Raw genomic sequence first — 15,702 nt, forward strand, 5'->3', positions numbered from 1 at the left:
GGGGGATATTCAAAGAGATGAGGGTAATAATACAGATGAGTTTATACTCCTCAGCTTCGCTACCGGATCTTACCGCCAATTCTCTCCCAGCAGGCGAAGTTCTTTGCCTCACTCCCGGAGTCTCCTCCCAGTTACGCGTTAAGCCTTCCGTCGGATATTTGCTTTCTTGCACACACACGGAACGGGTGCTGCACTGGCGGAGCCAAAGCGAGGAAGCGGAACAACTACGGCCTCAACCCAGCGAGCAGGAGAGGACGGGGTACGCCCAGTGGCAGAACAGGGACACACAGCATGCTCAGGGGCAGCACAAGCGGAGATAAGGGAGGGGCAGCACAGGCAAGCATCTCAGACGAACCCGTGCACGCACGCAATAGACAGCAGCAGGAGGCACACGCGCAGAGAAGGCATCAGTACATATGTAAAGATTGATTTTTAACATTTAGAGAAGCATCCTATAGTGTCGCAGGTCCCATGCCATTCGCTGTGGTCTGCAGGAGACAGGGAGGGAACTAACATGCCTCCCTTCCAATGTAAAGCATGCATTTTTAAAAAAAATTATTTTTATTAACAATACAGGTGGAGCGGTCGATGCATACAATCAGTAGGCCATGAAATACAGGTGTATCACATTAACGCAAAATAGGAGGTTGATTCGATCAAAAGGACAGTGAGAAAGAATAGTTAGGATAACAGAAATATACATCAGGGGGTCAGTGGTTTGTCAAGGGGGGGTACAAATGGGGGGGTTCACATATGTTGCCTCGATAGGTGTTCCATTTTGTCCAGAGTGCTATCCACTTTCGGGGACAGCCACATATACAGTTTTTTCCCGTACCATACACTAGTCCATATCGGTTTTCCATGTAGCAAGCGTCGGTGGTGTTGTTGTTGTTCCCCATAGGCGAGCGATATTCCGCTTAGCCACAATCTGGCCAAGCGTGGACCAGAGTCTGCCTTTGGTGCTGAGGTCCGTGGGCTCCCATACATTTAGAAGACACCTTTTGGCTTTGAGCCGCATTGCAACCCCCCAAACATCACTCATACATTTATGTATCTCCTTCCAGTAGTCTTGGATCAAAGGACACTCCCAAATAATATGGAGGAAGGACCCCTCTTGGCCACATTGCCTTCTACACATTCCCTCTTCGCTTCTGCCCATAAGAACCAGTATGGGACCGGAGAGATACACACGATGTAGAATTTTTAATTGAACCAACCTAAGTTTAACTGAGATGGCTACCTCCTTCGGCGAGGAGAGCGCTTCCTAACATTTCTCATCATCTAGTTCCAGGCCGTCCCGCTCCCACTTCTCCCTTAGTGCTGTGAGAGGATCTGGGGTATTGTGTACTAACTTCTTATATGCGAGTGAGATAGCTTTCTCAGAGAGGTGTCTATCTAGCAGCCTGTCCTCGAGCGGGGAGAATTTTGTTAGGTCGGAACCAACCGGGATGTTAGCCTGAATGGAATGCCTAACCTGCATGTATCTGAAGTACTCTGATGTAGCTAGCTCATGTGTCTGCTGCAGCGAGGCGAAGGTGATCATCCCGTTGCGCCCCCAAATGTCCCCAATTCGGGAGAGTCCGATTAGGTCCCATTTATCGAACCCTTTAGTGCAACCCAGCATGCCCAAGGCTTCTGAGTCCCATAGTGGGGTAGCAAGTGTAAGTCGGTTTCCTCACCCTAGAGTGCGGTTTACTGTGTGCCAGATTTGCACTGAGAGCTGTATGGGGCTTGTCAGGGGGAATTTGTTAGGTCTGGAGTATAGTGCCCTTGTGTAGCTACCGCCCGGGAGTATCCACCTGTCCATCTTGTATCCGGGGTCGTCCCCCCACGGTAAATACACTGGTTGATGGCTGAGAGGTGTGCTACCCAATAGTATTTGCTGATATCAGGGAGCGCTATTCCTCCGTCGTACCAGCCTAGTGTCAATTTCTGGAGCGATATCCGCAGTTTACCATCCCAAAGTAGGGCTCTCTGGGTGGATTCGACATCCTTGAAATACTTTTGTGGAACTGGATCTGGGTAATTCTGGAGGGCATAAAGGAAACGAGGCAGTGCCATCATTTTAAAGAGGGCTGCACGACCCAACAACGATATCGGAAGCGTTTTCCAGGCATCGGTGTCCCGCTTGAACCTCTGTAAAGGTGGGAGGAGGTTTCGTTCGTAACAGATCTTGGCATCTGTGGAGATGAAAATACCTAAGTATTTGAATCCGTCCGTTACTGTTTGAATTGGGCAGTCGCTCTGGACCGTGGGAGGGTTACCGTGCAGGACATAGAGCTGCGATTTGCTCCCATTGATTCTATAGCCAGAGTTTCTTCCGAAACGTGTAAAGATATCAAGGACAACTCTCAGTGACCTGCGAGGGGAGGCCAGATATAGGAGGATGTCTGCTTATAATGAGATTCGATCCTCCCAATCTGCTGCACACCTAAGTCCCCTTATGGAAGTGTCCCTCCATATCCAGGCTGCCAGTGGCTCAAGGGAAAGTGCAAAAAGTAGCGGCGAAAGGGGACACCCCTGTCGTGTCCCTCTTTCAAGAGTAAAGACTGTCGATATTTTGTTATTAACTACCACTTGTGCCAGTGGTCAGTATAAAGGAGCCGCACCCATCCTATGAAGTTGGGCCCGAACCCCAGCTTTCACAATACTGCCATTAGATATGCCCATTCCAGGGTGTTGAAAGCCATTGTTGCGTCCAGTGAGACCACAGTGAAGTCTTCTTGAATAGAGGCGTGGCGCCCCAACACCCCATGAAGCCGTCTGAGATTAAGTGCGGTGTTCATGTGCGGCATGAAGCCCGATTGGTCGGGGTGAACTAATTTAGTAATTACTTGCCGTAGCCGAAGTGCCAACAGCTTTGCAAGGATTTTTTGTTCAGCGTTTAATAAGGAGATGGGCCTATAGGAGGTACAGTCCTGTGTTGGTTTCCCTGCTTGATACGCTGATCTCGTGGGAGTTTGCCCATATCCCTGCTGTCTTCAAACATGTTGTTTAAATAGGGGTGCCAATTTGTCAGGTCTAAGTTTATATAATTCAATGGGCAGACCATTAGGGCCCAGAGCCTTCCCTGGTTTTAATGCTCTGATCGTCGTGGCTATCACATCGGTCGTAAAAGGACTCTCCAACACCTTGTTTCAGAGTCAGAGAGGGTAGGTAATTAGATGTCTGCTAGTAGAGCTATGGAGTCTTCTTCCAGGAGGGTCGAGCTGCTTCGGTACACTTGTGCGAAGTGTGTGGCGAACTTGTGTACTATGTCGTGAGGTTCCGTTAATATAGCACCAGTATTGCTCTTAAGCTCCAGGACCAACCTATTCGCCTTTTCCTTTTTATCCAACCAGGCAATCAATTTGCCTGTTTTATCACCTTGGTCGTACAGGCGACCTTCTTTTTCTCTTGCTAATGTGTTAGCAGCCTCTGTTGCCAACGCTCTGTATTCGGCTTCTTTAAGCCGCAGTCTATGGAGAACGGCTTGGTCATCACCTTCCTTTGCCTCCTCCTCGAGTCGAAGCAGGTCACGCTCACATGCGACCATCTGTTTAGTGTTTTCTTTACGTAGCCCAGCTATGGCTGAGAGGGCGTGGCCCCTGATCACAGTTTTGAACACTTCCCACAGGGTAGAAGGAGAGTGTACTGTGCTGTCATTTTCCTGAAAATAGTGGTCGATGTTTTGGATTAGTGTAGCTTTAACCTCCAGATTGCGGAGATCCCACGGGTTGATGGGCGCCATGCATCCCACCCTTTTTTCACCAACAGTGAGGTGCGCCCACAAGGGAGAGTGGTCAGAGATACCCCTCGCCAAGTATCTGATTTCTTGTGTTGGATGGGCATAAGAATATAGTCTATTCTAGAGAATGTGCGATGGGACCCTAAGAAGAAAGTGTACTGTTGGATGGCGCATTCTCCAGAGGTCGGTGAGACCAAATGCCTCAGTTAAGGTAGGAAGCCAATTGTGGCCGGGTTGAATGTCACGGGGCGGGTGACGGTCTAGGACCCCCGATACAACCGCATTGAAGTCTCCACCCAGTATGAGTTGTCCTTCAGGAAGGGAGAGCAGGAGCGTCCCTAGGCCTCTATAGGATTCAGTCTGAAGACCTGGTGGGATATATACCGCTAGAAGAGTGAGAGTAAAGCGTGCATTTTTGATGCGCGCCAATGACAAGCATGGGTGGAGCTTCCATCCCGCTTCCAAAGCCAAACCGACGACAATAGTCTTGCAAGCAAGCAGCTCATGCGCTGCGTCGGTAGGCGAGACCTAAAAGGAGCAAAACAAATCAGAACATTTTACTTGGTCATGTGCAAATGACACATATTTGCAGAAACTATTTCCAAATATTATCGTTTGCACACTATATAGTTTCTCAATAAAACCGCATGTCAGCTGGAAATTTAGTGGCCATTTCAATGTAAAATCTGCTGATTGCACATGACAGTGTGCTACCTCTTCATGCTTTAGTTATGCATTTATTAAAAGCAATAGTTTTTAAACATGATTTGTGAAACTATCCTGACCCTGCCCTGATGACAAAGCTGTTAATGAACTAATGGCAAGTCAGGGATCATGTGCATCAGATATGTGACTAGATTTGTATCACATATGGTCAAACGTTTTGTCTATTAAATCAAACAAAATAGTTTTTTTTCTACAGAAGGCATGCTGAATTTGCGTATTTGAAGGTGCTCTAATATGCAACAATGAAGAAATTGGCAGCTCCAAAAATAAAAATATTTGCCAATGATAACATCATTTTAAACCAGCTAATGGGTCAAGATCATTACAATTGGGTTGAGTAGAATATTTAAGTCACTAGACCAACAGGTCTAGTAACATTTTTATGATTTTTCCAGGCCTGAGTTTAGCTTTCATACTGTATTCACTAGCAAATAAAAGTTCTCACTTTAGCCATCTTTGATCACATCATTCGTTTTCAGTCTTATTAAATGCAGATAATCCTTAAAACACACTAACTTGTTTGCAAACACTTCAGGGAACTCCATCAACTCACATCCACCTATTGAGACAGTTCTAACAGGAGGCCTCTCTAACTCTCATGGAGGGATTCTCATTGGGATCCAAGTGAACATATAAATCATGCTGGTGGTACCAACTGATGAGAGAATCACCTTTTATGGAAACATAAATTATCCTGCAGGATGTGGTCTTTAAACTCAATAGTGCCTCAAAAATACTAAAGCAAATTTATGTGTTTCCCACCATAACTTTTAGGTTTTTTGTGCGGTCACTACAATTTCACCTTCCCTTTTAAATGTTGTTCATAGAAGTTAGGTTTTAGTGTTACCTTAGCACCATAGTCAAACAAACTTTTTACAGGTTTATCACTCACCAGACCCACTTCCAAAGTCTTTTTACTGGTTTATCATTCACCAGACCCACTTCCAAAGTGTCATCTGAGGAACGAATTTTGACTTGGAGCTTGTAACCTCTTCAGTGACATCATCGCAATCAACCTCCCTTATTTTCTTTTTTCAAATCTTTGGGTGTCTTACAACACTTAGAGAAATGACCCTTAAAATCACATTTCTTGCATAAAACCTTACAGCTCGAACATTATTTGCCATGTGCCCTGAATTACTACAACAAAAACATTTGCCTAAAAATATTTTGTATTGTTAGTTTTTTTTTTAATTCATTGAAGATTTAACACAAACTGATTTCTCTTGTACAATCTTAACTGCTGTAGCTTCACTTTTATCAGACAAAGAAGCCTCTTTGCGAATAACATCTACACAAGCCTAAGAATGATCAAGCGTCTTGGCTATTGTTAGAACCTCCAGTAAGGAAGGATTATCCTGTTTGCCTTGCTTTCCTTGTCTTTATCCAATGCACACCCCAACATGAATTGATCCGTCAAACGTTCTTCATTAGAGGCACCAAAACCACAGGTAGCAGCTAATATGCATAGTTCAGTGATGTATTGGTCCACAGATTCTCCTTGAGGTTTCATTCGTCTCTCAAAGTGGTAACGTTCTAACACCGTACTCACCTTAGGCAGATAATGGAAGTCAAGTTTCTTTAACCAAATTTAAAACTTATTTTGGGGGGCGTGGCTACGAGCGTCAAGATGGCGGTCGCACCTTAGGTGTACTCCGGACCCCTCCGTCATCCGCAGCCATTGAGACAGTCTGGCACCCTGCATCGCCTACCTGGATGTCGGGGGGGCCTCTGAAGTCCCTCGTGTCCCGCTGGGCGCTGCGGTTGGAACGGGCCGAGTTGCTCTGGCCTTCCGTCTGATCGCGCGGACGCTGTAAGATGGCGGCTGCAGCCGCGCAGGGACTCGGCTCATTACCGGTCTGAGGTCCGTGATCGGCCCTGCTAGCCTGTGGCGGGAGCTCTCCAGGGGGCCTAGGAGGTGGGCTCTCCTCCACCTGGACCGGACTGCTGTCCCCGCCTCCCCCCCCCCCACTGAGTACACCTCCGGCTCCGAGCCTGCTGTTGCACATAGCCGGAGGGATATGGTGGAGGTCCGGCGCCCTGATCTGGTTGGCTCTCCTAAGGCAAGACCGCGGTGGCTGAGGCATCGCAGCCCCGCGAACTGCTCCCGTGCCTGCGGGCCACCTGCAACGCACCTGTGAATCCGGCTGTTCCTCCTGCGGACCGCGGCCCGGCCTGCTGAATCTGGTGCTGCTGGACCCATCCTAAGGTGCAGAGTACCGTCGGGGAGCCTCCGATTGCCAGGCCTGGCGGTGTCGGCGCCGCAGGCGCCCATAGGTGACGAGTGTGGGGACGAGGGGGCCCCTTTGTGCCTTGGTCTCCTCCGGATTCTGCTGACGCCGCGGTCCCAGGGTGGATGCGGCCTGCTGGGGGGGGTCGGACGATGATGGGCGACTTGGGTAAGGGAGGGGTCTCCCGCATTTACCGCACCCTAGTTAATAACACCCCCGTCTCATTAGATAAGTTGAGGGCTCAATGGGTGGAATGGGTGGGCTGGACGGGTCCAGAAACGAAAAGTTATTCTTTAATACTGCTTTCATGGTGGCCAAGCGGGGCATAGCGGCGGCCTGGAAAAGCCCTGATCCGCCCGACCTGGGGGGTGGGGTGGACTGGTGCTCGACCCAGGAGAAGACTCTTTACATGGCCAAGGGGTGCACCAAGAAATATCGTAGAGTGTGGGGGAAGTGGCTGGGCAATGTGGAGGGTCCAGGTTGACCCAGTCCCCTCTTCTGGATGTGCACGTACTATCGGGGTCATGATGGTGGGTTGCACTGCTTTTAAGAATGAATTCAAACCAATGATTTCCGTGTATTTGCAGATTTGTTGTATGTGTTTTAAAAACAATAAAAATTTGATTATCAGACTATATAGATTATAAGACTTACTGTCGAATAAAGCTTTCTGAAATGAAATGATTATCAAAAAACAAAACGTATTTAGACGGACTGTATCATTATCAGATAAGCCATAGAGATGTTCAAATACTTCCTGACCATCAAGCCCAAGACAGTAAATCAAAGACATTCTGCGTTCCGCACTAAGAGAAGTACCACATACTCTAGTAACGTAGTTAAAAACCTTGCACCATTTTTGCCATTGTATGGAGGATCACCAGGTGACTTGAGAAACAAATGGCAGTGGTATAACATTTTGCATGTTGATATTACTAGTTTGTAAATACTAAGTCTATGCAAGAGTTATTGACTATAAGCACTTAATCTCAAATGCTATAGGTACAAAAACACCAGTACACCAGTCGACCTCAATACTCGAGATCATGATACCTGCAAGATAACACAAACACACACAAACGTATTTTAAAACAAAATACCCAAAACACAAAAAAATCCCGGGCTCTTTGCAATAAAACAAATTGATGAAACCAGTAAATGGAACAGATCTACTGCTGATAAATTGAATTCCAGAGTGTGGGAAGTCTTGCAGCGCTCACCTTCCTTTGAGAACCAGTTCTAATAAACACAGTTGCTTTTAGTAGCCAGAATTCAGAAATCCCCTAAGTAGCTAAAGAGCAAATAATCCCAGAGGGAAGCTTCACCTCTTCTCCTCCTCAAGAGGAAAGCTTCTGTGAAGACGCACACTTTTTAGGTCTCGCATAGAGCAGCGCATGCGCTGCCTCTACGAGGCATCAAGTAAACAGTATTACTACTGAAACTCCACCCATTGCATTTGTCTTTGTTTTGTCGCTTGCCATTGGGGGAATCTGGCACTGCTGTTCTTATCTTGCTCTTTGTTGGCATGTGGTCCCATACATCACTTCCTTTTTCTTCCCTTTCTGGAGGAAGCAGCATCGACCAACTACAGTTAACTTACGCTGCTGGCTGTTATCTTTTTAATTAGGGGCTATTTTTTTTCTTTACTGCTCTCATTTCCACATCTAGCAGCTTCCTGCACTTACCCGACCCGATTTATTTATTTACGTTTAATTTATTCATAATGAAATCACACTTAAATGATGCAGCTCACGCTGAGGATCGAACCCTGTTTTCCTGCTCCAAAGTCAGCAGCGTTATTTGTTGAGCCACCTCCTCGCACCGATTGTTATACTTGGTTTCAGATGCTACATTCTTCATCTCAACCGTGTTTTTTTTTTATTATAACTGTCTCCCCCTCCATGTGTAATTTTTTTAATTTGTCTCTCTCCACCCCCACTCTGAGATCGCTGTTTATTTTTAAATAATTAAATAATGCAGCCCACGCCGAGGCTCGAACCCTGTTATCCAGCTCCAAAGTGAGCAGCTTCAGCAGCGTGCGCAGCTTGCCATCTGTTGTGGGTCAGGTTACAAATGCTTTCACTTTCGTGGCTTCGCTGCCACTGCCCAGCGAGTGCACACCACTCGTTCACTTTCTTGTTTCATTTGTCACCGTTTTTGTATTTTTTTCAGTTTACGCCCAGAGCATTCACGTGTCAACTAGGCAAGCTTGGCGAACACTGCAAGAACAATTTAACAGATATTTCTGGAGCAATGTGTTCTAATTAATCGTGCCTCGCAGCGCCGAATGCCCCTAGAAGAGCTAACCTGTCCCTATCAGTAGCAGCTGCCCTTGTGTTCCCCAAAAGAGTTGGGTGTTTTCAGGGCTATTTCGCACTTTGAAATTAAAGGGCATTTTTTAAAACGCTAAAGTATAACGCTGCTAAGGAAGTGCTGCAGAGTGCATGCATCTTTACTTCCAACAGCACAATACTAGTTGCTTTGTACTTCAGAGCAGAGGTGCAGTCACAACGCGGGCCTACTCCGGCTGCAATTACAACAAAAGCAATGCCTTCTCTGTAAGCTGTACCAAAAAGTACACCCACAATTAGAATGCGCTGCATGGAGGGCTGGCAGTCCAGCATTGATGGTCTTGTTACTTTTTGTTTAAGATCAGCACGGCGTCCGCCTCACAGCCGCTGCGCTACATCTTAAATCATGGCAGCCGCTTCTGGAGGATTTTCTTTTATTCTACCTGGTGCTACACTACCTTCTTCCTGGTTTAATGTGGCTACAGACAGAGCGTGGTCAGCGTCCGGCTTGGTGCAAGGGTGAATTGCAGTCTGCTGAGCAGGATTTATTGATGTTTAACCCCTTCAGGAAGCCGTGACAATGCCTGTGGCTTCTGCATACAGAACGAGAGTTCAGGCTGAAGAGCTGTTTACTGGGGTGCTCCAGCGTCGGTCAGACAAGGAGGCCGTCAGTACAGCTCCTACGTGAATAGTTAGGCACAGGCTAATGTGTAAGCTGAGATCCTGCAGCCTCCATGTGCTCTGTTGCCTAGTAACATTCAACATGAACTCAAGCTAGCCTGGAGAGTTGGGAGGAGTTAGCACTCGCTCTTTGCACTACATGACGACGGTGATGACGACCACACAGAGTGCGACAGCTTGCTAATGACCCCTCTGCAAAGCTCATCTGAAATCTCTCCTTCCACTTTACACTCGCCCAAACAATCGTCTTCACACTTTAACATTTGTTTGAGACAGATTAGGTGCCAATGTGAGCCGGGAAAGTCAATTTACGTTTTCTTTTTTTTTTAAGCAATAAAATATGACAAATTTACTCAGGAGAATAAATCATGAGCACCTAGGAAAGGCGATGTTGCCTATTGACAGGACTTGGTGACTTTGGAACTGGGAAGCCTGGTTCGCTTCCTAGCGTCTACTTAAGATCTTGTAATTCAGGGCAAATCACTTAATCTCCCCATTCAAATAATTTAAACAGCTGCCTGTGGGCACTGTAGTCTAATGTTCATGTAAAATGCTAAAAATTACCGTTTGGGCGGCCAAGTTGGAGCTATATTGAAATTATAAAAAACAGCTAATTATAAATAGATTTATTTTTTTGTGGGAAGCTCCAGAGTTCATCAGGAATAACAATATGCATTTTTATTGACTGTTTCTATCTTTTTCCAGTTGATTGGTAAAACCATGCTACCCATTTTGTATGGCTGGGAAACCCAGGGTGGCATCACTCCAACCCCCCCTCCCCCACTCCACCTCACAGCTTCCCAATCTACCCGTTCCACACCCAGACACCCACAGGTTTACTATCTTCTCTGCTGAGGGACTAGAACCTTTTGCCAAATATTCAATAAAGCCGCAGAGTGATTTTAGGACTGCAAGTTAAGTACTGTTTTGCCATGCTTTTTCCCTATTTTTAGTCGGGTTGTTTTTAGTTTAATGCAACACTGCACATCCACATAAATCATTTAAAAACAGTCATTTTTACTCAATCTTTGAGTCAGTCTTTCACCATTCCGTACATAACCCCATTCTATATTCAAACCTATGCATCCATCTCGATCCATCTATATATCCACCCTTCCTTTCACTCATCATCTCACAATCCACCCTTTCACTCATTCATCCTTTCAGTCATTCATCTGTCCATCCACCCTTTCACTCCATCACAGCACTTCATCCATCCATCACCCCTTTAACTCATCCATCTATCCACTCAGCTATCCATCCATTCTTTCACTCTTTCATCCAGCCACCCAACCATTCATCCATCCACTCACTCGCTCATTCATCCATGCTTTCACTCATCTGTTCATCCATCCACCCTCCGTTTCACTCATCCATATAGTATATTGTGTACCACATAATCCCACTACAAACAACATACCACTACTCCACTACAAACAAACAAACATAAATAAACACAATGTTGTTTACAACGACAAAAGCTCTAACTTTCACAAATGCGAGACCGATTGCATTGCAAATGCTTGTTTTTATGGCACTCCGTTGCCAGATAACTAAGAAACAGCGAAGACAACATGGTGCCACCGCAATGGCTTTGCTCTGTCACAATACATAAAGCATCTTGGAGACACACTGATGTTGCCAAGTAACAATGAAGGACCCTATCCTCATGTCGCGCAAAGCGTCTTGGAATGACTTACTTCTTAGCAGCAGCTGCCAGGCAGCACACTCTTACGTCATGCAGAGCGCCTTTATTGATTCCAGTTTGCAGGTAACCATTTAGGAATGCACTCCAACACATCGCGCGAATCGTATTCAAGGTGCACCTTTTGATTACTACGGTTGCCAAGTAACAACGCTGTCACGCATTCCACAAGATCATGTGAAGCATCTTCACAATTAACAAAAGCTTGTTTACAGAACGGTTGCGTGCAGACTACAAACGATAATAAAGTCAAATAAAGTAAGAATGACCTTAAAAACTGTACGAAAGCTTATAAAACCTGGGATTTTGATGAACACCCTTCAGCTGGCATGAAATTGATTGCAGCGATGTTTAACTGTAGTGTTGAGGTCTCACGGGCAACGACCATAAATGATCATTCAGTTCTGGAAACACCTTGCCAGTATATCGCTAATTACGTCGCCAATGTTAAATTCACCTCACAGAAGAAAGCAGAGGAGTCTTGAAATGGTGAGATTATCTTCTTTAATAGGCTACATGTGTCAGAGACCCCAACCAGCAACAGCCAGCTGAGATAGAATTCTCAGTTGCACAAACACCTCCTAGTAACCAACTTGACATTCCTCAGTTGCACAAACACCTCCTAGCAACCAACTGGACATTCCAACATACGAGGTCATTACTAGTTTACAGAATACCACACACACGCTCTAAATGTAAAACCTATACAGTCATTTCCTGCTCGGGATTGATAAAGCTGTTTCTGCACAGTATTAGCAGCTTCTAGACATATTATAAGCCCATAATACATAAATAAAAGAAAATATTGTACAAATAGTTTGACTTAAGATGAAAGGGCATTATAGTTATTTCACAGCCTCATTTCAGAACTGAAGAATTTTCAATATTATTTACAACAAAGTCATGGTTATTACTCATACTTCTTAAACACCTAACAACCACTGACAAAACCAATAGCCTTTGCTCATCAGTTGTTGTATTGCATATATGGACGCAATAACAAAGAGACAGCAAAACAGTTGGGCGGCACACTGATAAGCACAGAGTTTTAACTTACATTTTAAGACACACCCCTTAGAGAGACCCACTAGTTAGGTTTCGCCTGACCCAGCGCATGCGCTGGTCTGGCGAGACTTATTGAGAGGGCTCCAAAAGGTGCTACCAGGCCAGCCTAGAGCTGCAGTGCATGTGCGCGGGCGCGCGCACCGCGCTTTACCGCAATTACTTTCACTTTCACGGCCGCTTTGATGTTTATCGCGTTCACTTTCGCGGCCTCAGGGCCGCTTGCATAGACAATTGGTCTCGCTTTTGGGACCTTATAAGTATTTAGTTATGCAACTGTTGCATGGCTAAACACTTATAAGGTCCCAAAGGCGAGACCTATTGGCTATGCCAATGCTTGTTTTTTCTTCCAACAACACTTCATTTTTTGGGTGGGGGCAGTTTTCGACCGGAATGAATTGGAGCGCTTTACATGAGCACCAGTTGCATTGCACAAGGACACATTCATTTTTAGGTTTCGCCTGTACAGCGTTGAGAAATCTAATGTTTTTAATATAAACTTTGAAGGGACTTCGATCCCGTCTTCTATCCTTCCTGGCTTTTCAATGGTTCCTCTGCCTGCTACTTACTTTTCCTCCATTTCTATTGGCTCTAGCTTGTTCCTCGTCTGCTTCTCATCAGTTTCCCATCACTGAAATACTGTTAACTTCTGCATTAGTGGAACAATTTTTTCATACAGTGTTGCCTCTTTTTGCTTTATACTCTTACAGCACATTAAAATACCAATTTATCACCAGGTAGTAACTAAGTAATTTGCATTGAATCACAGGATGTTGCTGCCAGACAGACTCGAACCGGGATCCCCAGCTCTCCAGTCAGCATCTCTGACTGCTGCACCGCATCCTCTCTACGCCTGTGTTACTTGTCAAGGAACTCTTTTTTTCTCCCGGCGATAATTGATTAAACCAGTATTTTATTCATCACATAGGCGAAACCGATGCATTACCAATGCTTGGCTTTGGTAGGCACGGTGAGATTAAGTAATTTGCCCAGAATGTTGAGCCAACGCCAGACTCGAACCTGGTTCCCAAGCCCTAAAGTCCTGGCCCTCAAAGTACTACTATACAGGATAGTTCCTGAAAATGTAGGACAACTAAATAAGTGGTCACAAACAGCAAATGGGGTCTTTACTACACGATGATGTGTAGCAAGGATATCGATCAACGAAAAAACGTCAGAGTGGCAGATTTCCCCTGAGCAGGGTTGCCCCTCACCCTACAAACACGTGTTACGGGGAGTGTGTCAACAGCTTGGACACAAACAACCTAACCACTACCAGTTGTCACGTAGAGAAAGAAGTGCAGTTGCGTTGCCTTTGACGTTATCTGCTCTACCTCTTTCAAAAACGCACCTTTTTCTCGGCGATAGCCTTCAGCAAAAACAGTCGCTCACAGTTGGACAACGGAGTCTCCCTCATGATGTTGTTCTCTCCGCTCTACTTCTAAGTCCGCTGCTGAATGGGTGTGAACCAGCCAATCACAAGACGGGCCGTCTAACGTAATACGTAACGTGCTGACGTTCCCTGTGTCAGAGCGCCGAACAACACGGAAGCTCAATACAGAGGTATCAGCAGCGAGCAGGGAGGAGCATAGCCCTAAACAACTATTTTTTTGTATACACACATGCACCTTTTCGTCCATACTTTTTACATATCTACCACCAACTATTCCGCAAAATACAACTGCGTCATCCAGACCAGCAATGCCTTTTTCAAATGATATTTTGAGGAGATGGAAAGAGATGGGGGACAGGGACACTGGGCTGCAAGCACCACCTGTAGTTTTGTGATATAAACCATTGACGGGATTTAAGTGGGGTTGAAAAAGTAGGCTGTTGTGCACGGGGTGGTTTAAAACCATACATGTCAAAATTTTACATCAACCTAGCGGGAGATTTGGGGGGAAAACGGGATTATATTTCCCCATGACCGTATAGTGAAACACGGGCAATTTTAGACTTGAGGCAGTTAAAATAAAGCCCTTTTTGGCTTAAGAATCGCGAGTCTCCCCAGGAGCATTTTAAGGATTTTGAGGGCCCTGGGCAAAGGGTATTTTGTTGGCGCCTGTTTGAAACAACTTTGAATGTATGAACCATTTTCAGCTTTTTTATCAAATCGTTGGGCAAGTCACTGAGTGCACAGGCACACCAGTCCAAATTCTAAATGTGTTCATGCTGCAGATCAGGGCATACAAATTCTCCCTACTTCCACGGATAGAGTAATTTCACAGATACACGCACATGCACTCATCATACACTTGGGCCCATTTCACTAACATACACTCGATTACTCTATTATCACTGGACATGAGAGAAACTCCTGAAACACCCTGTATCTACAGTAAGGTCAATGCGACCAGATTGTTACTGTCCTGAGTCATGATTTAAAACAACAATAATCACATTAGAGTATTCAATAAATGACAAGAAATAACCACCAACACTGTAATTCAAATAATGGTATTTTATCTAAAATTAGTTCAAATGAAAGTCAATCAATAGCAAAATCATTATTCTCATAGTTACCTATTCTAGCTAAATGTCATAAATGGGTCAGGACAGGTCTCTCAGTAAAGTCTCCCGAGTCGCCGTCCTCACAGCATCGATCCTCACCAACGCAGGTTTGGGAAGAAGTGGCCTTAGACCCTCTCTAGTCTAACAATATTTATAATAGAACTTGCAAAATAAAGCAACATAAAAATTCTAAATGTTCATTGAATCACCAAGCGAAACGAGCAGGAAAGGATGTTGCATTGCAACATTTGTAAGAACATCCGCTCGGAAAAATCACAAAAATAAAAAGACGGAAGAAGGAAACTCGAGTTTTGCAAAAGATACTTTCATGAATACATTTCCTCGGAACCATAGCGAAGCCACCGCTGTAATCACAAAGTTCATTGTGGCTCTCTTTCCTCCAAGGACAGTTGGAAGCTTGCCTGGAGTCGCTGTCATCACGGAAACTTTCAAAACTCCAGCAGAAGCCATGGTCAGGTGACTTTCAACCATGTTCAGCAAGGCCTTCTGACATATTCACATTCACTCGAGTGCAGGCTGTAAATGGCAGCCATCTTGTTCTAGGCCAAAACGGACCATCTTAATTGAAAGAAACACAAACAACGTTACTACATCATCGCAATGATTAAACAGTGTTAATTCCCACTAATACCCTTATGTGTATGTAATTAACTAGCCATCTGCGACATAAATAAGCATTAGCACACGTTATTATTTAAAAGCATCAACACAAAACAAATAGCACACTTATATTAAATAACTGCACAT

The 15,702-nt window shown here is 45.2% G+C and overlaps 1 protein-coding gene across 1 annotated transcript in view; it reads right to left on the bottom strand.

Moving 5' to 3' along the window:
• Positions 1-13,921, bottom strand: part of EXOSC9 (exosome component 9) — a 447,763-nt gene extending 433,842 nt beyond the window's left edge. The window contains exon 1 of the mRNA XM_085641570.1: positions 13,775-13,921. Coding sequence (XP_085497696.1) covers positions 13,775-13,840 — 66 coding nt within the window. The 5' untranslated portion in view covers positions 13,841-13,921. The remainder of the gene's footprint in view (positions 1-13,774) is intronic.
• Between the last annotated feature and the right edge of the window lie 1,781 nt (positions 13,922-15,702).

This window comes from Triturus cristatus, chromosome 2_2 (genome assembly GCF_964204655.1).
Source record: "Triturus cristatus chromosome 2_2, aTriCri1.1, whole genome shotgun sequence".
NCBI classification, from domain to species: Eukaryota; Metazoa; Chordata; class Amphibia; order Caudata; family Salamandridae; genus Triturus; species Triturus cristatus.